Raw genomic sequence first — 24,686 nt, 5'->3', positions numbered from 1 at the left:
CAGCATATGTATAAAATAAATGCAGAGTGATAAATATTGAATGTTTCCATAATTCCACAGGGCCTTTGTGTGTTTTTTATGAAAGCATGTATGTATTAACATGGGGATTGTAGCATACGCTGTTATTAGCCACAACGTTGAACTTGGGAAGGGCTTACTTTAGTACCCAAAGGCAGTTAAATAAAGTTATTTATTCTTAAGCTACCTCATTTCAGAATTTATTCTTTTCAAATCACTAGGTACAATAACATGTTGCACAAATGCAGAGCTGCTGCTTTAGCCTGGCATTGCGCATTTTTATACATGGTTTTTATGGCAGGAATTGGAAAGCAGTGGTTGGTGGGGAAAACAGGAGCTCCTTCGCTAGAGCACTGCACTGGTGTATTCTGGTTGCCCAGGAACGGAAGAAATGTTTTATGTGGGCAATACACTCAATGGCGGTGTGTTCATTAGGACTAACAATACGTGTAGGGGGTTATCATTGCTGGTATAGTTTCCCAGTGAGGAAAAAGGGGTGTATATCTACAGGTTTGTATGTATTTATGCGTGTATAACCTATGAAATCCTTTTTCTGGCATTGTATTTCAGCAGACCATCTGTTATGGAGAGATGCCTATGACCAGGGTGCTGCTTTGCACCTTGAATTTCCTTTTCATAAAAGATGAGCATGATGGATGTTTGGTCAGTGAGCTTGCCGCTTTTATTTTCTAGCTCGGTCTCCTCTTTGTTCACTCTGTGCCACTTGATATGTCTTTTTAAAATTTGTTTGTCTAAGTAGTGGTTGGGTAATAATACCTAATGTGCTTGAAAGGAAAAAGAAAGGTAAACTTAGGCATTTATCAAGAAAAGTTTCTAAAAATGTAGTAGATGATATAGGTGATCCATAGCAACATACTGTGTCCTGTTCCTTTTTCCAGACAGGTTTGCAACAACATACTTATACTTTTTTTTTAAACATAAACTCATTGATGTGTTTTATACAACTAACTTACTCCTAGTGGATTCTTTGTATTTTTGTTCACAGCTTTTTGTGTCTGTCCTTCCTACAGAGGTGCAGCATCTTGTGAAGGTTTTGAAGTTTCTTGTAACCTGCGTGCTTCTGCTTAGAGTTAAATGTGGCCATAGTGACATACTTTATTTTACCATCATCATCTTTTCTATACCCATCCCTCTTATTTTTTCTTCTCATTGGGAATGACTACCTTTGTTTAACTAAGTTTATGTATACATTTTTCCCCACTTTTTAGAAATCAACTAAATGCCTCTTACAATGCAGCTGAATAGATATGCTGTTTTACAGTCTTTGTTTGCGTCCAGAACTTTGGAGTAAAAAGAGAAATCAACAACAAAAAATGCAACCCAGGTGCTGTGGAATGATAAAAATGTAAAAGTTTGGCTCTCGATTGTAGTGGCTGTACAGAGATAATAGCGCTCCATCTTCAGCTGTTGTTGTTGATAGTTTTGGGGTATCTTTTAATTTTTTATGTTTAAAACCAACTTTTTAACTTTTTTTTTCTCTTGCTCCCTTTTCCTTAAACTCCTGAAAATGTAGGAAGATGAAAGTGAAGAAGAACCTAAGCTGAAGTATGAACGGCTTTCTAATGGAGTGACTGAAATTCTCCAGAAAGATGCAGCCAGCTGCATGACGGTGCATGAAAAGGTACCGGATGACTTCGGGACAGGGAGAGAACTTAAACTTATTTTTATATAATTATCTGTGCTTACAACACACAAATATTTTAATTTATAAAAGTATTGCCGGATGTAGGGAAGCGGCGCAAGTCAACAATAATACAAACAAAACTCGTGGTAAGCTTGGGTTGAACAGATCACGCACTGTGAGGATATGAGATGAGAATTCAAGATGCAGTGATTTTTAAGGTGGGACGTTTATGTAAGCTACTGGGAAGGTGCTTGTTAGATTCTAATTATAGACAGTATTAAGAACTAGAATTGAGTTACAGTCCCAACTTTCGTTTAGTTAAAAAAGAAATTGGCATGTTCGGCGCTTATTTGTACAGCCTGAATCACTGAAGGTGGACCGGATAGTGCCAGGGGCCAGCTTAGCATATATTTAGTTGTGGAAGAGAGCTGAGTTTCTGTTAATACAGTGTGAAAGAAAGTAATTACAATATGCCTGTGTGCGTGCACGTATGTGGATGTACGTCTTGCACTTCTCTGCTCTCCTCCCCTGGGTCAATATGTTAAGACCTGAGAAAGGAAACCCTCATGCTCTAATACCAGTAATGTTTGAGACTTATAAGAGAATGAAAGCCAGAAAGTAATAGTTGTTGCAAAGTAAAGCAATTTCGAGTTATGCAGAATTGTTCTTTTGTGCTTGCAGTGAAGAAATTTCAACTATTTTTTAGTGATTTAAACAATTGCTTTTTTGTTTTCTGAGTTTTCTTTTTTTGAGTATTGAAGAACATCTTAAAATATTGAGGAATGCTGAAAAACATTTTAAAGTGTCAGAGTTAATGATTTATCAAGCAGCTATTAGCAGAAGTATGTAAAACATTGTAGTTGTTTTCTGAACTATACGTTTTCACAGCTGATAGTAATAGCTCCTTAACAGTTATTGTTGAGGGATCCATCTCTATTATTTGGTTATATTTTTAGATTGACTTGTGCTGTGTATTTCTTCTACTCGGACTGTTGCCATGGCTCAAGAGGCTCTTAAGATGAAGCTTGTATTTTAACTGTATGAATGAAAACAATAAGTCTGTGTTAAATCTTTTTGACAACCTAGAATTAAACAGATATTTTGAGATTTTGCAAGCTTTTGTTCCTAGTCTGTGACCTGTTTATGTTACTCTTTCTCCTCAGCTGAATTTTGAAGGCCAAGAGATAAACAGGATTTTTCTGTAAGAAAGTATACAGGCGCAGCTTTAACTATAGCGTTACAAAGAATGACAATACAGAAAAGCTTTCCTAAGTATCCAAACACTTTTAGTTTTCCAGTAAACTAGAAGCACTATTTACGAGAAGGATCAATATTGTTAGAAGCTAGGTACTGGAGTCTTTCAGGAATAGGTCTCTTACAAAAGAACTTAAAAATAAAGGTGGGTTATAGGTTTTGTGAGGGTGTTTTTTCCCCTGCTTTAGCAGAAAAAGCCCTGCTAAAGCATCATCATTAGCAAAATTATGTAATACTATGTAAAGTATACCTTTTGAGTACAGCAATTTGACTTTTCTGGGAATTCTGAAAATCTGGCTTCTGTATACAGACTAATTTCCCCCTAGAATTATTATTTTTTTTCTTTTCAGTGCTAAAGCATCATATTTTCACCAGGCTTGCTGTCTGCACTGGATGACTAATCGTCATGGCACCTGGTGCATTCAAGCAGGCCTGTGCAGTGGAATAGTCATACCTAGTTATGTCTGCACACCTGATGTTTTATTAACCAGTATTGATTTTTTTACCCGGGGGACTTTTTTCTTCCTGAAAAAAGGCAACCTTGCAGGAGTGAAAGGCATTGCAGGGGATGAATTTGTAATGAACCCCTTCTTTCCCTTTTTTGACTCCTTTTAATGTAGCTTCATACTTTAAGTGCCTGAACTGAAATTTCATTTTAAGCAATTCCATTTTGATAAATCCTTTTAAACCTTGACTTTCTGTAAGGTTATTTTTTAAAGATTGTGCTGCCTGACTGACACGCTTAGTAGTGCCTGTAAATTTGAGCATTTCATTATAGGTTGCAATGAAGCATGCTCACATGCAGTGAAATACAGAGAATTGAAGAGCCTAGACTATTTGAGTAATGCTGAGAGGAAGGGGGGGGAAAGAAAAAGAAACCTCTGTCATAAATCAAGTAGTACCAAAGTTCTTCCTTTTCTGTTTAGATGTAGTTCACATGGTTCAATTAACAGCAGATTTTCTCAGAATCAGCTGCCTTCTCGTTTGTATCAGAGTAAGCCTGTGCATGCATTTGTGTGAGATCTGTTTGTTTGTTTGTTTTTAGGATGAAACTCCTGAGCTTTCAAAGGAAAAGCGTATTAGTCTTGGAAATGTTCAATGTAGGAATGTTCTACTATGTGAACAAAAGCAAACCCGGTAGTTGATCTGTGTGCTTAAATGCACTGTCAGAGACCGTTCCATAATTTCGCAGTATTTTACCAGCGGCCTACCACTGGCTGTTTGCTGTGCTTGAATGCTTTGTTTTTATGGTATTGGTGAAGGTGAATTAAAACTACCCCCTCCCCCTAGAAATTATGATTTAAAGGAAGCGGTGGAAAGGACCTTAAAACTACTTCAGGTCTGTGTTAGTCCTTGCTTTCACGCTGCATTTTTAATTTGCTGCCACAGTCCATCAGGCAGTGTATACGGACTGCAGGCACACCATTAGTTGTCAGTAGATGAGGGTCCTCATGACTCATTCTGACAGGTAACTTGCACTCTCCCAGTAACATGGGCTTGAAGCCCTGTTTTATTCCTTAGGTGTGGCTAAAATAAGCTTTTTCTGTGGAATATTTTCTTCCAGGGTGCTGCTAAGCGTTAATCTGGTAAACATCCTGGACTTCATTTAATGTTGCTGTAGTTTTGGTTGTGGTGTCCTGTGTTTATTTAACCAGTCTTTCTTTTACAGTTTTTGGCGCTGGGAACACATTATGGCAAGGTTTATTTACTTGATGTCCAAGGGAACATCACACAGAAGTTTGATGTTGTAAGTATGGCGCCACTGAGAACAAATCTACTAGGATGTAAAAACTCTGTGATGTACTAAGTAATAAATAAATTAATGCTCTTGTTTTGCCTAAAAACTTATTAATGCATTTCCTGAACTCCCTCCCTATAATACAAGAGACAATATGTGGTCCTGGTGCGCTGAGTAGTCTTGTAATGAGCACATCTCAGATTACATATAATAAACTTTGATCATGAAGACAGAATAAGAAATACATATTTATGATTGTAAAAGGCTATTATTAATTATGTACTCCAGAGGGTCGTGACTTCCGTAACGTATGAGCCTGCTCATTAGGTGACCGTTGTCACTTGTTAGTGTGTGTACTATCATCTTATCTAGTTGCCACAAGTAATTGAAAATTGATTGATTGCCTTGCTGGTTCAGTTTATCTACTGCAAATATATAACGCTAATATTTTATGTGAATGCTCTGAAGCTTGGACTCTTAAGGGATTGTATTGATTGAAGAAGAGGCAGACTTTTTTCTTATTGTAGTTCCTGGTATTAGAGGATGAATGAAAGGGTAAATTTAAAGCTCTCTTCTAGAATATTAAATACTGCTTATAATTGTGGAGGTCATGGATTTTTAAATATTTCTTTTTCAACCACCTTGTTTTCTGTGGGGAGCAGGGGGAGGGAAGGAGCAATTCCCCCCACCCCCAGCATTGCCACAAAATCTAGTGGCCAGGCATCAGTTTTTCATAGCAGTGTCAGCACTTGTCTGAGTATCCATCACAAGATGTTGGCATGTTTGCAAAGAGAAGGTATGTTCTAAAGCTGACGCAGCTAGCTGCATGTGAGGGGTGAAAGGTTTTGTTTATGTTTTTGAAAAATCTAATTACATAGTTGTCGTGCAAGGGGCGGGGGGGGGAAGTCTCAGCCAAAACTCAGCCTCCTGTGAACCACCTTTGGAGGAAATTTTATATATAGCAATGGTCAGATTTACAATGACCTTACTGGGTATTAGTGAAAGTCAAACTAATGATGTTCTCATACTACTTTTAACTTTGTGTTCACCAGAAACACTTTCAGTAGCTCCCTTGCAGTTCTGGTTACTTTTATCTGTGTGATACTTGCTAAAAATACAACAAGTCATTTTTCTCCAAAGTGATTTATTTGGGGAAGATCAGATTAAAATGTACCAGAATTCTTCTCTTCCATCTCTACAGCAAAGGACTGACTCAAAGCCCGTTAAAACGAAATGGAGGTTTTCTATTGAGTTCAGGCATTAAATGTCTAAGATTTATATTTATTCTACTCCATGTCAGGTGCTTGGAAGGGTTCATTTGTAGAACTGCCATTTTTTTGCTAGGTGCATGATCAATGACAGATAAGGCCCTGCTCTCCCATGTTGATCCATAAAGGTGAAATCCTCATCTTTGTGTAAAGCCTTAGGGCACTGCCTAGGCGTAGAGCAAGACATAACGGGACCTGTTGTCTGCTAAAGACTATGAAACAAAATCCCTCCATCCTCTTTATACCCACCCAAGTCTCCTGTTCTTTGGTTTGTGTTTCTTTAATAAAACGCCCTACCAGTGGCTGCTAGGAGGGTGGCTTCTTATGGTGAAGTTAAGGTTGGCACTTTCTGCGCTACAAATTTTCTTACTTGGTTCTCTCTTTTTCCAAACTTTACCTGCTTCAGAATAAAGATTTTTGTGCCATGTTTTCTCTTTGTGCCATGTTTTCTCTTTGTGCCATGTTTTCTCTTTGTGCCATGTTTTCTCTTTGTGCCATGTTTTCTCTTTGTGCCATGTTTTCTCTTTGTGCCATGTTTTCTCTTTGTGCCATGTTTTCTCTTTGTGCCATGTTTTCTCTTTGTGCCATGTTTTCTCTTTGTGCCATGTTTTCTCTTTGTGCCATGTTTTCTCTTTGTGCCATGTTTTCTCTTTGTGCCATGTTTTCTCTTTGTGCCATGTTTTCTCTTTGTGCCATGTTTTCTCTTTGTGCCATGTTTTCTCTTTGTGCCATGTTTTCTCTTTGTGCCATGTTTTCTCTTTGTGCCATGTTTTCTCTTTGTGCCATGTTTTCTCTTTGTGCCATGTTTTCTCTTTGTGCCATGTTTTCTCTTTGTGCCATGTTTTCTCTTTGTGCCATGTTTTCTCTTTGTGCCATGTTTTCTCTTTGTGCCATGTTTTCTCTTTGTGCCATGTTTTCTCTTTGTGCCATGTTTTCTCTTTGTGCCATGTTTTCTCTTTGTGCCATGTTTTCTCTTTGTGCCATGTTTTCTCTTTGTGCCATGTTTTCTCTTTGTGCCATGTTTTCTCTTTGTGCCATGTTTTCTCTTTGTGCCATGTTTTCTCTTTGTGCCATGTTTTCTCTTTGTGCCATGTTTTCTCTTTGTGCCATGTTTTCTCTTTGTGCCATGTTTTCTCTTTGTGCCATGTTTTCTCTTTGTGCCATGTTTTCTCTTTGTGCCATGTTTTCTCTTTGTGCCATGTTTTCTCTTTGTGCCATGTTTTCTCTTTGTGCCATGTTTTCTCTTTGTGCCATGTTTTCTCTGAGATAGCTGTTATTATTATTTTGTTTAGAAAGCAAAAGCTGCTTTTTGAGCTGGAGAACAGAAATGTTGCTTGAATTCTATTCTTAATGTTTCTGTTTCTTTTTGTAAAGTACGAGTCTCTTGTGCAACGGATAAATTATATCTTGGTTCAGGTTGAAAAGGTGCTTTTTTTTTCTTCTATTTTTTTCCCTTCCTCTTTTGCAGTTTGAAAAATGATTTTGATCTAGGAGTGCATTCTGGACTGGCTGCTGTTATGTCAGAATACTTTCCTTCTAACCTGAACTTTTAAAGGTCTTGGACTACAGACCTCACTAGCAAAACACTTGGTGGGTTTTCCCGTCTTGTCTTCTCTCCCTCCATTCCCTGTCTACTGTCTCCCCTCCCATTAGATTTGTGGCAGAGCATTAGTGGATTGTAAAAAGCAAAGCCCAAAGAGAACCAAACCCTCTCTTGATGAGAAACCCAGCCACTTCCTGAAGCCCTATAGAGGCAAAGCATTTTTTTTTTTTCCCCCTAAGTGTTCTGTGGCAAAGAGTATTTTCTCTAGTGGTATTTTCTCATTCTTTGTTGGGTCCAGAATGAGCAAATTCCTCTGAAAAGCTTTTCCAGTGGTGAACTCCGTCTTGAAGTAGGAGAAAGAGCTGTTGTTACTGATCTGTGGAAATATTGTTCTGAGTAAATAAAATAGGATTTATCATTAAAGAGCAGGCAATATTGCTTCAAGCATTGAAATTGTGGAATTGTTTGCAGCAAATGATGAACCTTAGAAGTGAATTTCACCAATCTGTGTTTGAAAGATTCTTTTTAGCAGATGTTTTCTGTCTTATGAGATGGCAGAAATGAATAGTAATGATAGCAACTTGCAGCCTTTTGTCTAGAAGAAATCAGTTATGTAATTCCCAGAGTTATTCTGCGTTTGAGTCTCAGTCTGTCTGTCTTGATTTTTATTAAGTCAAATTGAAAAATATTATTAAAATTACCTTTCTGTCTAACTCTGTTAGATAGTAGTTGGACAGAAAGGTAATTTTAATAATAATAATCTAACTCTGTGAAACATCCGCATAAACAGGGAAAAGAGCACACACAGGAAACTTTAAAAGTGACTAGATCCAAAGTACTGTCCGTATGTGAAATGAACTGGGAAGGAAAGAGGGATTTTAATTTTTTATTTTTTTAATAGCAATCTTAAGTGTTCCCTGTAACATTTAGACATGTTTCAGCTTGAGTGTTGATGATTTTTTTCCTTGGGTGTAGTTGGAGCTTGAGTAAAACAGTATCCTAGAGTGCAGAGAAAAGTAGGAAGAGGAGGAATTACTACTTACAACTCTCCAAAAAGGAAAAAAAAAAAATGGTTCATATTCAAAATGTGAAAAATGTCATTACTGCAGGCTTAGTCCTCTTGATTTCCTTTTCTCTTTCGTAATCTCAAGTAACCATGTTCAATAGTATGGGTGGGCTGGAAGTTGAGCAAAACTATGTTTTATTTTATAGTAAATCATTCTCTTTCATATTGACTCACATTAGGATTTAATCCAAATTGTAAAACAGAGAAGGAGATTAATCTTGGAGGACTTGCAGCATAATAACTCTTATCATGTCTCCAGCTTTTGTGAACTTTGAGAGGGAACTGGCAGGTATGTTGCAGTATCTCCAAAATGTCCAACTTCTGGATGATGACCTTCCTGTTGAAGTCTGAATTGATTTAGCATTTTAAACTGCTAAACAAATGTTATAAGAAACACTAAAATGTAAAGCCTGGCAGCCCTAGAAGTTCTGTTTTTTTTTTTTTTTACAGTTTTGATTTAGGATGTTTTATTTTAAAGCCTCTTCATTACTTTATCATGTAATGTCCTGAGAAGTGAAATAATGTGGGTATGCCTAATCATAAATAATGTCTCTAGTGCTGCGAAGGCTTAATCACATGGTCTACTTTACGCTCCAGAAAGCTTCGCGGAAGCTTGTGAGACTAACTTTGGCAATTTAAAATCTTTTCCAAACAGAGTCTTTTTTCATCTTGCTCTTAAAACATCTGATGTTGGTTGCTGGGCCAGATAGACCACTGGTCTCTTCAGGTTTGCAGCTTCTGCCTTCATCAAAAGGGAAATTATGGGACAGGAGATTTTGGGCTTTGGCCTTAAGTGTTGCTGGTATCTCAGTGGCAACACTTGTGTTCTGGCAAGATCCCTCTCCTTCTTGCCTAGCATGTTTTCAGCTCACACCGGTGTGGCTGTCTTTGACAATGTCAGATGTCTAAGATTAACTGATATGCATCCTCAGATAATACATGTTTGACAAACTGCTGTTCTCTTGTATTAGAATTCAGTGGATTGAGTGAGATGAAATATGTCAAACGCACTGAAAATTATTACTAAAAGGCAACAACAAAAAAAGCCTGCTAGCTGTACTGACAAAGGATGATGCAGGACTGATTCACAGTGTGTTAATTCCAAATGCCTCCCCATCTTTCTTTTCTTCTTAGACTGTCTGCAATTTATTAATATAATTATTGCTTCAGTTGACGTCTTGTGGATTAAGGACTTGTGGATATGAAGAAAGGTGTACAAACATATTTAGTTAAGTAACAAATCAAAAACCTTTCAAAGGGCAAGAAAACCTGCTGCCCCCATTTTGAGGTCTTCTAATAAACATCAAGCTTAGAGCAGAAATGGTAAGAAGTTTTAGCTTGTGCAAGTGTTACCCTGTGAGCAGGGGAAGTGTAACCTATTTTACAAGTAGGAGGGGTTTAATTTCTTGATGCTTCAGAGGTGATGCATGAGTGTAGAAAACAAATGTAAATAATATTTTAAAGGCTCTCTTACTGGGAAGAAATTCAAGTTGTCTTAGCATACATTTCTGAGGCTATTCAAGGCTGGTGGAATTTCTGAAAGAGCACGAAACAGTAAGTAGAAGCTGCTTCTTGCAGAATTTCTTGTTACTGTGTATTTCTCTCCTAGTCAGTACTTTTTTTTCTTCTATCTCACAATGTGTAGTATTAAACACTTCTTTATAGTATATTAATCAAAGTGGCAGAAAACCAAAAGTCACTAGGTCATCCCTGCTGCCTTGAAAATTCAAAGGGAAGTTGTTCCAGTTGTGGTATAATTGCTCTTGGGCCTATTAAAGTTACAGCACTTCCCCGCCTCTCTGGCAAGTGTGTGGCTTGCTTGAAGTAAGTCAATGGCCTGTTTGTGTTGCTGATACCTCATCAAGTTGCAAACAAACGTGCTGGAGGTTTCTAGTGTCTTGACACAGTTTTTAAAGGGTTTAATTGCTAACAAGAAAAGCAGCTTTCCTAATGAAGAGCGGCTGTTGTTGTGCACTAAGTGCTGTTGCTAGAAATGATGTAGAGCCCGCTATGTGTTCTGAGAGATAATGTGGCGTCTTTCAGTGGGGAAGGTAACTTTAGCATTTGATTGTATAATGAAGAAGTTACTCTGAATAGAACTTTGCATGAGAGTTATAAGACTAAGATGATATAAGTGTCACTTATTTTGACAGGCTACTTAAAATTCCCTGTTTATTGCTTTAACTACATCATTTTAGTTGTCACTGTCAGACCATGAAAGACTTGGTAGTAAAATGAAATGAAGCAACAGAATTTAGAATAAAGATCTAGGTAGCTCTGTGTTACTATTTGCAGGGTGTCAGTGTGCCTGTTAACAAATTGGATGCTGAAATCCCATATTTTGTACAAGACTAGGCATGGTGCTCTGACTGTGTGCTGTAAATGTAGGTCCCAAAGCAGAAAGTAAAATTAAGGTTCTGATACAAGTGAGTGTCTATCCAGGAGACAGCCTTAGTTCTGCTTGGTGAGCCCTCCTACCCAAATGGATGGTGCAGTCCTATTCTCTAGAAAGCATTTAAGCCATAGTAGTTGGGGGGGGGGGGGTGGGAACCCTACCCAAACCTCCCAACACATTTCAAATAACTGTTAAATAAGAAATAATTTATACTTGCTTTTCTATGCTTTCCAGATGCTTAGTCCCTGAAAAGAGTAGGTGTTGCTAGATTGCTCTGTCTCTTAGTGTTTGCTAAAGTTTGAACAAGCATGGATTCTCGGCCATCATGGATGTCCCTGTCCTGTGAGGAACTTGCTGATTTGGCCAGCTGATGATTGGCACAAGACTGATCATGTGTTCAGTCATTAGCTACTTCCTTTTTCCAGTTGTCTCAGAAGCATATTGTGCCACATCTGCCTCATACCCACCTAAACGCTCTTTTGATATGATGAATGAGATACAGCTCGACCACTGGGCCAAGTGGCTCTACCGTTTCCATTAGCAGCAGTGAAACAGCTAGTAGGTAGCAGTGGTGAAGTCTTTTATCAGAGGAAAGATTTATAACACAGCTGTTCTGTAAATCCTAACAATCTTTAAAAGCATAGGGAGGATTTGGAAAAGATTGTTTCCTAAGAATCTAGTACACTGCTGATTCTTAGAGCCATTTTCCTTTTTGTTAAATGTCATCTTATACCTGGATGCCGTTTTCCTGTATACCAAAGGCAAGCACTTGCATGCACATATACCAAATAATAGCAGTTAGCTTGTCAGAATTATTCAGAGTTCTGGCATTAATAAAATATTCTTTGCATTAGAAAATGTTTTCCTAGTTAGAAAATCCAAAGCAACTGAGTTCTGGAGGACATTGTCTTTTATATAAGATGACATTAATGATAGAGCTACAGCCCTTTGTTTCCATTAACAATAAAAATGCTGCACTATTAAAAATGTAGAATGACATAAAAGGGACATAATATGATAAACAAAACGTGAAGGGAAAACGAAGTCTTTTTTTCCAATAGCGGGTAAGATATTGTTGAACTTTTTAAATCTAATAATGATCCCCTTCTAAAATATGGAATTTATTTATTGTAGAAGACATGGCAGTGCATAGTGGTTGTTTGTTGCATCTTCCTGATAGGATGCTAAATGTGGACAGTCCAAATTTGACCATTGTCTTGGGTGTTAATACTCTAAGAGTGGCTGTTAACAAAAGTAGCTACTTCCAAGCTGATCATCTCCGCTGTGATGCTGCGTTAGGAAGCTAGTTCCACTCAGTGCCCTGTGACAGTGAGAAATGAAATATAAGAAATTTCAGAAATTGATGTTTTTGTGTTGGTAGGTTCCGAAATGTAAACCTGAACTGGCTGATGGCTGAAGCCTGTAGTTGCTGCAGGCCTTGGCAGTTTTAAAGGTAGGAGCTCTGGAATGTGAGCAGTATAAAGATCGAAGAATGTGCCTTTTTGTTTTTACTACACTAAAACTTTATTATAAGCAAGAATGTCTACGTTTTGCCGGTGTTGAAATAGAGCCTCTTTATATGTAAATAGATTGGGCAAGTTGCACAGGATCATTTCATCTCCCCATTTAGCTTTCCCTATCTTACTGTAATAGTGGGGATACAGCATATGATATACCACTTACAGTAAGTTACAGTGCACTTTATGATTCATAGTTTCAACTCCTGTGAGTGCTCTCCTTTCCCCCCCCCCACCCCCCAATTTTCTAGTTTGCAAGTATGGGTTAGGATTCTATTAAGAATGAGAAACCTGAAGTTGATCATTGTTGGGGATCTCTCTGCCAGGTTTTCTGAGACTTTCTCAAGTGATATAATTGCAAATTAAGAAAGCTCCAGAGCTGGTGTCCAAAGCGCTTTGAATGCTTTCAGTAAGCAGAAAACATTTATTCTTGCATATGGATCTTATTTGATGCCAAGCTATACAGGTATTGATAGATGGATATTTACATGGAAAATGGCACTCAGTTTTAGCTATTGGCTGAACTTCAGCTTTGACCACCCAGTATAGTATTTAGCTATGCCAAGTATATGACCAGTTATGTCTTTTTCAGGCAGGAAAGGGAGTTCCTTCCTACATAGTAATTCTGCTCTGTCCGATTCAGTCAGTTGGAAAGACACTGATTTCAGTAGCCAGTGGCCACTGGATTGAGATAATCTTCTATAATAGAATGATTGACAGACTAAAATGACTTAAAAATATTTAGTCTGGTTTTTCATTGCAGGAGCTGATAAAAGGAGGAAGACTATGTGTTTGTGGAGAAAATAATAGCTTTGTAATAGAATGTATGGAGAAGTGGAGAACCTGTGCTCCATGTGGTCATGTCCCCTGTCCTGTGTTAGATCAGGGAGGGTGACAATCATGGCTGTTGTGAAAACTTTCATGGAAATGATGTTGGAGAAACAATGAATGACCTCTGAGAAGACTAGTCAAGAGCCTTATTGCTTGTTTAAAAGTTGTCTGGTCAAAGCGTCAGTAAAATAATCTTAAAAAAAAAGAAAACCTGTCCTGACAACAGTGTGCACTATATGACCTGCCTGGCCTCTTTCGTCAATCACTTCACTGAATTATTGTTTATCAAGAAATGGAGAAAATCTCATACTTTCCCCTCTTGATGGTGGAATGCTACAAACTGCTGTTAAAAACATTAATCATATGGGCGTTGTTACTCTATGACAACAACCTATGAAATTGCCCCAGTAAGATTCATCCTCAAATGTAGGAGTGCTTTTTTAGATTGTTCTCCAAAGCCCAATTTGTAGTTCAGTAGCCTGTGCGGAAAGTTAGTATTTCAAAATGAAGTTGCGATGTTTACTGTGCTTGGGGAGCAGTCCAGAAATGAAGGTAGAGAAATCAGTGAGGTGAGCCTCTAGATTTCATGGGACAGTCTTTTCCTGCTATGTATTGGGTCTCCTGAGGTACATGTATAATCCCAGCCTACCACCCCTTAGCCCCCAACTATTCTTCAGCCCTCCCCAGATATAGATGATGGGGAATATTGCTTCATGTTCTCAGCTGCCTTTGATATACGAATAGCAGCAGAGAAGTAGAGGCAGGTTCAGCAGATTCCCTCTCTGAGGCCTTATTGTTGCAGAATGAATGGAGGAGGCAGACTGGGAAGAGGAGGAAAAGAGAGCAGTTTTTCTAATAGAACCTCTTATCTGTTAAAACTTTGGATCTGAGAAATTAGCTAACAGTTGAGCTCTGCTTGGAAACGGTGTAGGCTTTCAATATAGATTAATTTTAAATAGTAGTTCTATCACTCCTAGACAAGCGTTCTGATTACCTAGCAGCTACTCCAGCTTTAGGGAGATTCCTTGTTAATTTTTTTTCTTTGGCTTTTTTTTTTCTTAGTCCTTGTAGTTGACAAACAAGATTAAGGGATTCACTGATGTGAAAAATACTGAAATCACTGTAGGCTTTTGTCTTTCTCACTTTCTGAGAGCATATATGAGAGATTCCTTGTCCTCATATTCCCTTAGATTTAGACAGGCTTCTGAGTTTTTTGGTTGTGTGTTTTTTTTTTTTTTTTGTAGATAAGGTCTGCCTTCCTGCAGATGAAATAAAAGTTAATGTTGTTGTTTTTCCATGTCCCAGACCTTGCCGCTCTCCCCAGCTTTGCTCCCTCTCTTTTCTTCTAACCAATATAATCTCCTGTTTTTCATTTGGAAAATGACAGATTCAAGAGCGTTGTAGGAAAAGCACTGGAGCAGGAACCTCACTTATTTGTCAGAATTTGACTACCAGTACTGTTGAACAAAACCTCTTTGCTGTGGATATTAGTACATTTTCATCAAATGAAAACTTAAGTATTGTAAATTCAGCATATGCTGTTTCAGTTTTGAGGAGGGGTGAGCAGCTTATTCTGTAACTTTCAAAGATGCTTTTTCAGTTTGAACCTTTGTGTTACCGTAATTTTTCTCAAGTTTGCATGTGTAAACACAGCTATACATGTACGTTTGAACTTAAGTTAAAATGTAAATCATGAGACAGCATCATAATTTGCTCTTCTAAGTTGCTTTTCTTTCTACTGTGTCATAAAACTCCACAGCTATGCAAAATGTGCATATGTCAGTGCAGCACTGCAATATCTCGGGCATATAAAGTGCATGACTTCGGTTTCTTCCTTTTAAAGAAGATTCCTCCAAATGAGAGGTCTGTGGGGCATCAGTATTCTGAACTCAAAGGAGATGGGACGTAAAATACAAAATATATGTACACTTAGCCGTTGTGTGGTTTTTTGGTTTTGGGGGGTGTGTGTGTGGTTTTTTTTTGTTTTGTTTTTTAATACTGAGAGGCTATGCAACTGTTTGCTTAGTTTGCTGTCACCTCCTCTCACTTCCCAAAATAAGAAGTCCTTAGAGTATAGAAAGCTCCTTTTTTGGCAAGTTAGTAAAATTGGGCTTTCTTCTAGAAGCGTTAAGATTCTCACTCGTGTTTATAAAAGGTACCCTTGGGTGCTGTTATTCAGTACTACTCCGGGATATTCAATACTTGCTTAAGTGTGTGTTTTAGAATCTTAAAGACATTGTCTGTTTCTCATAATTCATTGTTGGTGGTGTGTGTAAAACTTCGAATTTATTCAAGTACAAGGTGAAGAGTTGGAGCTGTGTTTAGAGCAAGTTACTCATCCAATGTAGAGCAAGGCTTGTAGTCTCAAAAGACCTTTGCTTAATGTCACAATGGTAGATGAGGCAGTTTGCTTATAAATTGGTGTTTTGTGCAGAGGAATGACAGTCCTTGTTCTAGTGCGTTAACATTTTAAGTTGGTTGATTAGTTGTATTGCTGTACATTGAAGGAAGTAATACGTGGCGGTTTATGTGAAAGTCATGGAGACGGAAGCATGCAAATAAATGAAGAGTAGGCACTTGTGGGAGACAAAACTGATTTTTTTTTTTTAAATATAATTTAAACGCAATTACAGGCAGCTTGCCTGTAGTCTGGAGGCCATCTATATAGTGACTGTGTAAATCTAGAGTGGTAATTACCTAATGCAGCAGAAAAGAGCTATGGATAATTTTTGTTTTTGGGTACATATATGACACTAATCCTCGAGTTAGACTGTGTTTGGGTTAATTCAGAAAAAGTTTAGGAAAATTGACCTTAAAGAATGGATGAAAGTGCTGCCTGAGTGGGTTATATTAGCGGTGGGAACCTCTTGAAGTAAAATGAGCTTTGCTGTATGATCGAACATTGCTTTGCTTTTCACACTCCTAATGTGTGTGCTGCTTGCCTGCTAACCATGGCTAAAAGGCATGAAGTCACAGACAGCTATTAAAAACGTTTAGATTCCTAGCTTGTAAATGTTGCATTTTTCACAGACTTGGAGTGAAATCCAGTCTTATGTTGCTTGTTCATTTCAGCTCATAACCCACTGGGATGCAGCATTTGTGAAAGAATCAATTATCCGTTTGTTAGTCAGAGAAGCTTTACAAATTATACATTAGCAGATTGATTTCTCAGGTTCACCATTGGGGGGGGACTGATGGTATAAGGTGGGTTGATGAGCGTCAGGGGAGAAGGAGTTGCCACAAAGAACACAATTAAAAGAAGCTTTCTGAGTGGCGGTGAATTTACTCCTAACTGAAGAGCTGACATAATCCATACTAAGTGCGTTTATTTCAAGCGTTTTACATTAGGTAATTGATTATCATGAGGTACGTTTGTTGGTAGATGCTTGATTTTTATTTTTTTTCCTCCCCTTTCCTTTAAACTTAGGATTTTGCAAAAGCCTGTATTTAGATCTATATGTGCAAGATGCCTGCTAGCTTTTTCTTCTCCCTAAACTTTTCTTTCTTCCGTTAAGGTAACATTTTTTTTTGTTCTATTATGTCGGCTTGACATTATTGATTTTGAACAGTCAAACTTACTTATGTTGTCCAGAATTCCAAACATGTCTCCATCAGAAATAAAACTGCAGCTAATGGAAATCGAGCTGAGTGTATTTTTTCTCCTTTTTTGCTAGAACTTCAACACTATGAAACTTTGACTTTAACTCAGGTTAATCATTTCAGTATATTTCCCTCCCTCCTTATTGCCAGATTTGAACTATGTTGCTCTTTAAATATTGTGTGTGTTATTTATACAGTGCTGTAAGTATCCTCGTGACTCCAAAGTTATATGTTCCTTGTTGGTTGACCTAAATCTGGAGGCCCTGAATAAATAAAGAAATAAATAATTACCTAGCATAGTGCTAATTAATTATAAGTAACTTCCTTGACATTTTCTGTGAAGGGGTCACATTTTTATAGTGTGGGGTTTGAGATTAGATTGTCTCTATTCATTGAGTAATACCTGTGGAATAATACGTTCCTAATTTTAGATTTGTACTTTGACCTCAGACTGCTGTTGTAACTTTTTATTTTTGCATAAGATGCCTGTAACTGGAGATTCTTTTTAAATTGTATTTCAAGTATCTTTAAAACAATCAACTGACCAAACCCCAGGGCATATCCTGATCCCGACTGTATAGAATGATCAGTCCTCAGACTGTGGTGAGGCGGTAACTACATGTGTCCTCTCTAATCTTGAGCAATTCATGTTTTGTCCACCTGAGGCTGTTGCAGGAAGGGACTTAATTTTCTATGCTTTAAAAAGAAAGGGGGGAGGGAAACTATTTTAAGTGTCATCTGGAATAAGGTTTTTAAAAAAAAAAAAAAACAAGGGAAGGCAGTTGTGACTCCATGGCTGAATTGATAACCCTTAATAGAGGAAGGAACAAACAAACAAAAAACAGAAAAAACCAGAAGCAAAGTGGGGATGAGGACCCTCAAAATTTATCTGTGCTCCTGTTTTGAAATCTCTAATTTATCCACAAGCTGTTGATAGGATATGAATATGGCTAAATTTGAAACAGTAAGTAGGTTTGACTGGCACAGCAGCATGTTTATAAAATAATTGATATTAAAAGATGAGTTGGAGCTGATTCTAGAAGAAACACTTTGTTTTAGGTAACATACATACCAGTATTTTCTATGGTCTTTGAATTTCTGCTTTTCTGGACAATTTTAGATACAGATCTTGGATGGTTCCCCAGCGGAGTGTAGTTTTGGAAATGGTTGGCTTGGCTGTTACTCAGCTCTGAACAAAGAAGTTCCTGGCATGAAACATTCTTCCCTTTTCTAGACTTTTTTTTTAATTTTAAAATGTGTTTAATATTCAAACTTGACTGTTTTGAAGTTCTAGGTTTATCACTTCCTGAGCTCAGTGGCCTGTCAGAAGAACCTTCTAGTAGCCAGCAGTGCAAATTCAGCTTGAGCTTTAGAGCAGGAAAAAAAAAAAAATTACTCCATGTTTGCTTTACCTGGTGCACATCATCCAGAATTTTTTTTTAAATGTGACTCCCCTCCCCCCCCCCCTCCTTCTTGTGTACACGAGAGATTTTGCCATGCTAGGCACTGTTTGGTTACACCTCTTCAAGGTGGACTTCTACCATTCCAACTGCAGAGTAATAAGGAAAGAGAAGAACCTTTGTGAGAAAGTTGTGGCAATAGCAACTTGGATAACACCGAAGACAAAAAACATGCCGCTTTCATGATGAACTTGGTTAAACCTTCTGTGCATGTCCTTTCAGAAGGCCAGAGGTCTTCCCTATTGTGGAGGGAATGGTAGAGATGTGCAGGCTTTCTTTTTCTTTTATTCCCCTCTCTCCCTCAACAGAGACGGACACAAACTCTTCTCTTGCACTTTGAGCAAAACGAAAGTTTAGAAAGGTGCTTTCAAGTTAAGGCAGGAACATAAGTATGGGCTGGCAATTTTCATGAAGCTTAGTCTAGGAAGTGAGACTGACAACTGACAATTTCTTGCCATGTCCTGCACACCTCTCTTCCCTCCCCCACCCCTGCCACCAAGCCCTGGGATTAGCCAGCTGTGTATGGTGTTTGGCAATTGCACTTTCCATGAGGGCTCTGACCATGCCAGCCAGCTAACGGGCTTGAGCCTTACTCCTCGGCTGATGTCACCCAAAAGTGTTGGCGTCCAGTCATGCTGGAAGAGGGCAAACTCTTGGAAAAGAAAAGGATGGATTACTGTCCCTGTTAGACTGATTACTCATCAGTTGAGCTATAAGAAATACTGCAAAAGTTTAGATGGTAAAATATGGTATGGTGCAGGGGTGCATGTTCAGGGTGGCCTGTGTACCAGGTGGTCACAAAAGAGGTTCTAAATAAGTGAGATTCTTGTACTTTTCTGCTGTTGAAATGAGACATTTCCTCTCTATTTCTTTATATGCCTTGCATTGGCATTTGTCAAGAGTCAGGGCAGCTGTTGTGGAGCAAACAAGGTGGTCCCCCATGAACAAGCACCGGTGAGGTCAGCAGTCAAAGATAGGTTGTGATGCTGGAGTCGTCAAAGACGGACCAGTTGCCTGCACTGTCAGTGATGTGCTCGTTTCTGATCTCAAAACACAGCGAGTCAGCTTATCTCTTCTGTGGCTAACTGAAATTTCACCAGAGCACATGAATCAAGGCAAGGTGGTTTGACGACTGCTTCAGCAATGTGCTGTTTGGCAGACTCAACATGCAGCTGTTTGGTGATGGGCAGTAATTGCAAGACCTGCACATAGCATTTTGCAGTGAGCCAGTGTGAGACTGAGGGTCATGCCTCCTGTGCGTAAGGAAGCAGGAAAACAAAAAGGCTTGCAGCATCCTATTCCCAACCTGTCAGGCAAACTGCGGCAGTGCAGGGTGTGGTTGTTCGATGGTGATGAGAAAAAAATTGTAGGAATTGAAAATGTGATTAGGGCAGGTTTTTTTTTCTTTCAAGGTGGAGATGAGGAAAAGTGAATTTTCCCAAGTTAGATCTTTCCTGGAAATCCATGGGGAAGAGCTTTCCAAAGGCTGTCAAAAGACCTCATTTTATCTCCTGTAGGTTGTTTGCCTGGACAGTGTTTTAGATGACTTCTATGGTGGTGTAATTCCTACTACGATGCATATAGGAGGACCTGTAATATTTTAGATGTGGCTTTAGTAACATCTCATGTGACTCCACAGTGCCAGCACTGTTCCAGTGATGTCTCCTTTTCACACGAATATTGAGCTCTCTTCTTCTCTTGCTCAGAATCACATAACTAATGTGTATTTTGTGGTGCAGTCCATTCAAAATTTTATGAATTTGAAACGTTGTTCTTAGGCGGGTAAGTCAGATTTACTTGGGTGAAGATCCTTCAATAATGCTTGAAACGAAGAGGTATTTGTTAGAGGATAAAATCAGGATCGTGGCAGATGAGAAGGTTCTTGGTACTTGAATGTAATTGGATGGGTTTTTATTCATGAGAGGATATGCATAGCATTGCTCAAATAATGTTGTAAGTTAGTCCTCACTACTTAATGCAAGGATAGATACTTAGGTTCAAGTAAACAGTGACATGCTATATAACCGTGTAGGTTAGAACCAAAAGGATATCTTAAGTGGATAGGGGAAACTAAAATTTATTAAATTGGCACAGCCTTGAGGCTTATCTCAATATTTATCTAAGAATAACTACACCTGTGTTACAGTACAAGACTTTTTAATACCAGCTTCTGAAAACACTGTTAGAGGCAGAAATGAAAGCTAGAGAAGGGATTTGCTGGAAGAAATAATTACCAGTATCACCATCAAACCAAACCAAACCAAACCAGGAGAAATTTCAGTTATTTTGATGCCTCAATTGTCAGCATGTTTTATGCTGTGTTTTGATAGTGGGAGAGGTTCCTAACTAATAGCTGTGGTACACAGGGTTGAATTCTTGAGTTCTATGAGCATGGCGCTTCATAACAACTCCACATTCTTGAAGCAAGTTGCTGGAAAAAATGTCTAGTTTCTGGGTTAAGCAAAAGGCTGGAAAGAAGGCTATGTTTTGGCATTATGACAGAAATACCGATGTTGTGGGTTTTTTTAGCTCATGCAACTAAAGATTATACAACTTTTAATACATAAATCTCAAGATTGGGGGGATTAAAGCATATGATTGCTGATGTAACTTTAAAAGCTTGCTTTTTTTCCCCCCCCCCCCTTTTTGTAGAGCCCAGTGAAGATAAATCAGATCAGCCTGGATGAAAGTGGAGAACACATGGGTGTATGCTCAGAAGATGGCAAGGTATAACAAAACCGTTTTTATATCTAATGAGGTAGGAAGTAGTCCTCAGTATTCAACTTCAGATAATGGTGATGCCTGTGGAGCTAATTCCTACACTTAACACCACTTTGACTGTCCATTTTGGGGACTGGGCTCACCTTTGAATACTCAAAATTTAAGTCAAATATATCTTAAACAAATGTGCCATAGGAAAAGTAATTACAAGAATGTCAATAATGTAACTGGTATTAAGCTGATTAACAGCTATGGCAGGAGGACATGTCACCTTAATCATTACTGCTGTGCCAGTTATACTTCAGTGACTAGTCTGCTGTTCCTGCAAGACAGTAGTTTAATGCTTTTCTGCTATAAATCCACAAAATTGGATTTTGTGGGCATGATTTCTGTGGGCTGGTGGTTTTCATTTTTACACACGTTATGAATGTTTCTCTTGAATTATAGAATCTTTTGATAAGCAATCATAGTTTATCAGAAGAATAAAGTGTCTTACAACAGCCACATTAAATAAATGTAAAATCAATATATGTACAGTTTCCTAAAAAACTGGCACCTACTTCCTTGACTGAGGACATACATCATTTGTGCAGTGTATAACTAACAATTATCAGTGCTTCTCTGGAATGTTGAGCTGTGACATTTAGTGGTTTTGGTGATTGATCTTCCACTTATAAGAATGTCTTTTTTTGTTTTTAAGTCGATGACAGTCTTTTCTAATATTGGTTTGCAATGAGAAAATTCTAATGCACAGGGTGTATTTAAGCTTATTTTTGAATATAATGCTCATAGACAAATGTAGTGCAGTAAAAATCATTTAAATCATTTCTCAATGTACATCTGAGCTGCTGAGTAGAACATTTTTTATGGAGTAGACTGGGGGGGGGCAGGTGTTAGTGATCCCAATGTGTTTATTCCATTCAGTAGAAGTTCTATAAATTAAAACTAAAACTGGATCTTGCAGTAGGCAAAATGGAAAACAACCCCTTTAGACTGTGTGCATTTGTTTTTTTCCTTCCAAGAGAAGGTGGCATTTTTTTTCCTCAACAGGCAGAGAGCCAGTTTATGTATCCAAGCCTTTTGTTTCTCAAAGATATCTTGATGTCAGTATCTTGACACAGTAATTGGGATACTAGCGCCTATCAAAGCGGGTTGTAGAATTTTACAGCCTGTGAGAAACGCAGCAAGAGTAACGTAATTGTCTAAGCAAGATAAGGAAAGGGTCAGTAATTGTGTAAGGTAATAAAAAATGTTGAGCTGGCATTGTTGGTTTGGATGTTTTAAGGGGGTAGAGGGGCAAGCACTTCTTAAGCTGTTCAGATTTAACTGTGGATTACTGGCTTGAAATACATACATTGCAATGAGACTGCAAGCCACACAGATTTTTCATACAGAAAATTAATGTTAAAAATGCATATTGATTTCAGGAACGTACAAAAATGCATAATCTTTACTCTGCTGTGGCTATACTTGAAAAGGACAAAACACCATTATTTTAAATGGTGAATTCTGCCTTTAATTAGTGAAATAGCTATTGTAGGTCCAGTAGGTGACCTTAAGAAAGAAGTGTAAACTTTTTTACCCCAAACAAGGGCTAATTCTGATGTTTTTGGTACAGGGTGGGATTCAAGGCTGGATGGAGTATCATAAGTACAATATTAATCGTATTTTCCTCTCTAAAGTCTAGGGACATTATTGCCCCACCATATTTTATACTGAAAAATGCATCTGGAGACTTGAAAGATCTGGCTGTTTTAGAAGTTAGACTTTTCCACTTGGCCCAGAAAGGTGTGTGTCTATGAAAGAATCCAGTCAAAAAAAAAGGGTGACAAATATACGGTAGCACAACGTACAAGTATTTAGCATGGCAGAAAATCCTGGCCAGACAATGTAGCACTTCCAGGTTCTGGGTGGTAATATCACACCCAGTGTGTCTCCTTACTTGCTGTAATGACAGTTTTTGTATTGGAAAAAACTAAAGAAGTGGTTGCAAGGTTAGAAATACTCATTCAGATAAATAGTTAGAAATAGTGGACCCCTCCCCCCCCAAAAGGTGAAACAGTTTAGTTTTGTTAAATAAGTTTCAAACAAAAAACAAATATAATAAAAAGACCTGTAAATTCTGAGCTAACTAGGTTTATACAAGTGTGTTCTCTGAATTAATAAAGGTGTGTGCCCTAGACCACTGTAAAAGATTCGTGTATTTTGCCACATCACAGAATGTACCTAATGTGAGAGAGATGGAAGCAATTTGTCTCCTTGAAGGAAACCTTTATGATGAGAACTAACTTGCTTATTCTATTCTTCTGTATTGTTTTTTTTCACCTTTTTTTTTTTTCTTTTCCTACATTCAAAGTAGAATTGTACTAGCTGTGTTGACAGAGGGGGTATAGAATCCAGTGAACACAGTGAAATTCTCTAACCTCCTTGTCAGGCAGTGACCAAACCCAGTACCTGTGTATCATACTTGGCCAGCTAGTGTCTCATCAACCACTTGCAGCTTTGCTCTACTGCAGAGTTGGTTCTTGAAAGATGTTCCTTGCCAATGGCCTCTGCAGCTGGTCACCATCTGCATGAAAGGAACGGAAGTCAAAAATTCCACGGACTATCCAGCTGTAACTGCAGAAGGATGCAGAAGGTGGCCCACTGGCTGGGGGTAATGGCTAGATGTTAGAATAAATGTCAGAATGGCTAGGTGTCAGAATTGCAATTTTTTTTTTTTTAATTTGTAGGTTTGTTTTTGCATTTGTGCCTACTTGATGACTGCGAGGAAATACCTGGGTCTGTGTCTCAATTCTGCTAAAGCACTATTAAGTCATTATATAATAGTAATAGAATTTGCACCCTTATTTGCCTGTAACTTTTTTTTTTACCAAAACAAATATATATTATATTGAAAACATGTTTGTTTTTATATATTTTAGTATCACATTTCATAACACTTATGGTAAGAATATCCATGGAGTACTAAATTTCACATATTTCAAAAAATGTGACTCTCAGATAGAATGTATGTGTTTTCCTGAGGTCTTGATCATCAAAAGTTTGGTTACCTCTTTCACATATGGAAGCAAAGAAACAACAAAGTCTGGATGCACTGAATTGGTTGGATACTGGATAATTAAAATCAAGAAGAACTGGCAAAATATAATGGACTCCAATTATTTTTCCAGCTACCCCAAAACATCATGATCTGAGTGGGGATAGAAAGTAGAAATGGATAAATCCAATATAGCTTTGTAATATCAAAAGAATCACTTTCTCTTTGTACAATAAAAGACATTAAGAAGTAATAAACTGTTATATGGTGTCTCTAGAGTAAACACAATAACATGTATTTTATGCTGAGTTATTTTTTTCCTCTTCCATTAACGGGCTCCATTTTGTTTCCAAAGTCTTAAAGAAAATAATCTTGATATACCACATGCAATATGATGAAAATATTGAAAGAACTGTTGTTAATGTTGATTAATTGATTTTAATTTGAGAGGCAACTCTTCATTGTTTTTGAGTAGGTTGATTTTTATGGAGCTTGGAGAGTCTTGCACTTTAGCTACTTTTACATTTTTTTCTTCCTCCTTTCTTTCCTCTATCTGATTTACTTTCCTCTGTTTCTTATTTTTAGTTAGT

The 24,686-nt window shown here is 37.9% G+C and overlaps 1 protein-coding gene across 3 annotated transcripts in view; it reads left to right on the top strand.

The window, feature by feature from the left end:
• Positions 1 to 24,686, top strand: part of VPS41 (VPS41 subunit of HOPS complex) — a 111,996-nt gene that overhangs the window by 20,569 nt on the left and 66,741 nt on the right. For 2 of the 3 annotated variants that reach the window (XM_068935935.1, XM_009679432.2), the window contains exons 3-5: positions 1,553 to 1,660; positions 4,587 to 4,664; positions 20,988 to 21,062. In XM_068935935.1, the coding sequence (XP_068792036.1) occupies positions 1,553 to 1,660; positions 4,587 to 4,664; positions 20,988 to 21,062 (261 nt within the window). The remainder of the gene's footprint in view (positions 1 to 1,552; positions 1,661 to 4,586; positions 4,665 to 20,987; positions 21,063 to 24,686) is intronic. The other variant, XM_068935936.1, reaches the window with a different exon arrangement.

This window comes from Struthio camelus, chromosome 2 (assembly GCF_040807025.1).
Source record: "Struthio camelus isolate bStrCam1 chromosome 2, bStrCam1.hap1, whole genome shotgun sequence".
NCBI lineage: Eukaryota > Metazoa > Chordata > Aves > Struthioniformes > Struthionidae > Struthio > Struthio camelus.
This window is presented reverse-complemented; position numbering and strand designations above follow the sequence as displayed.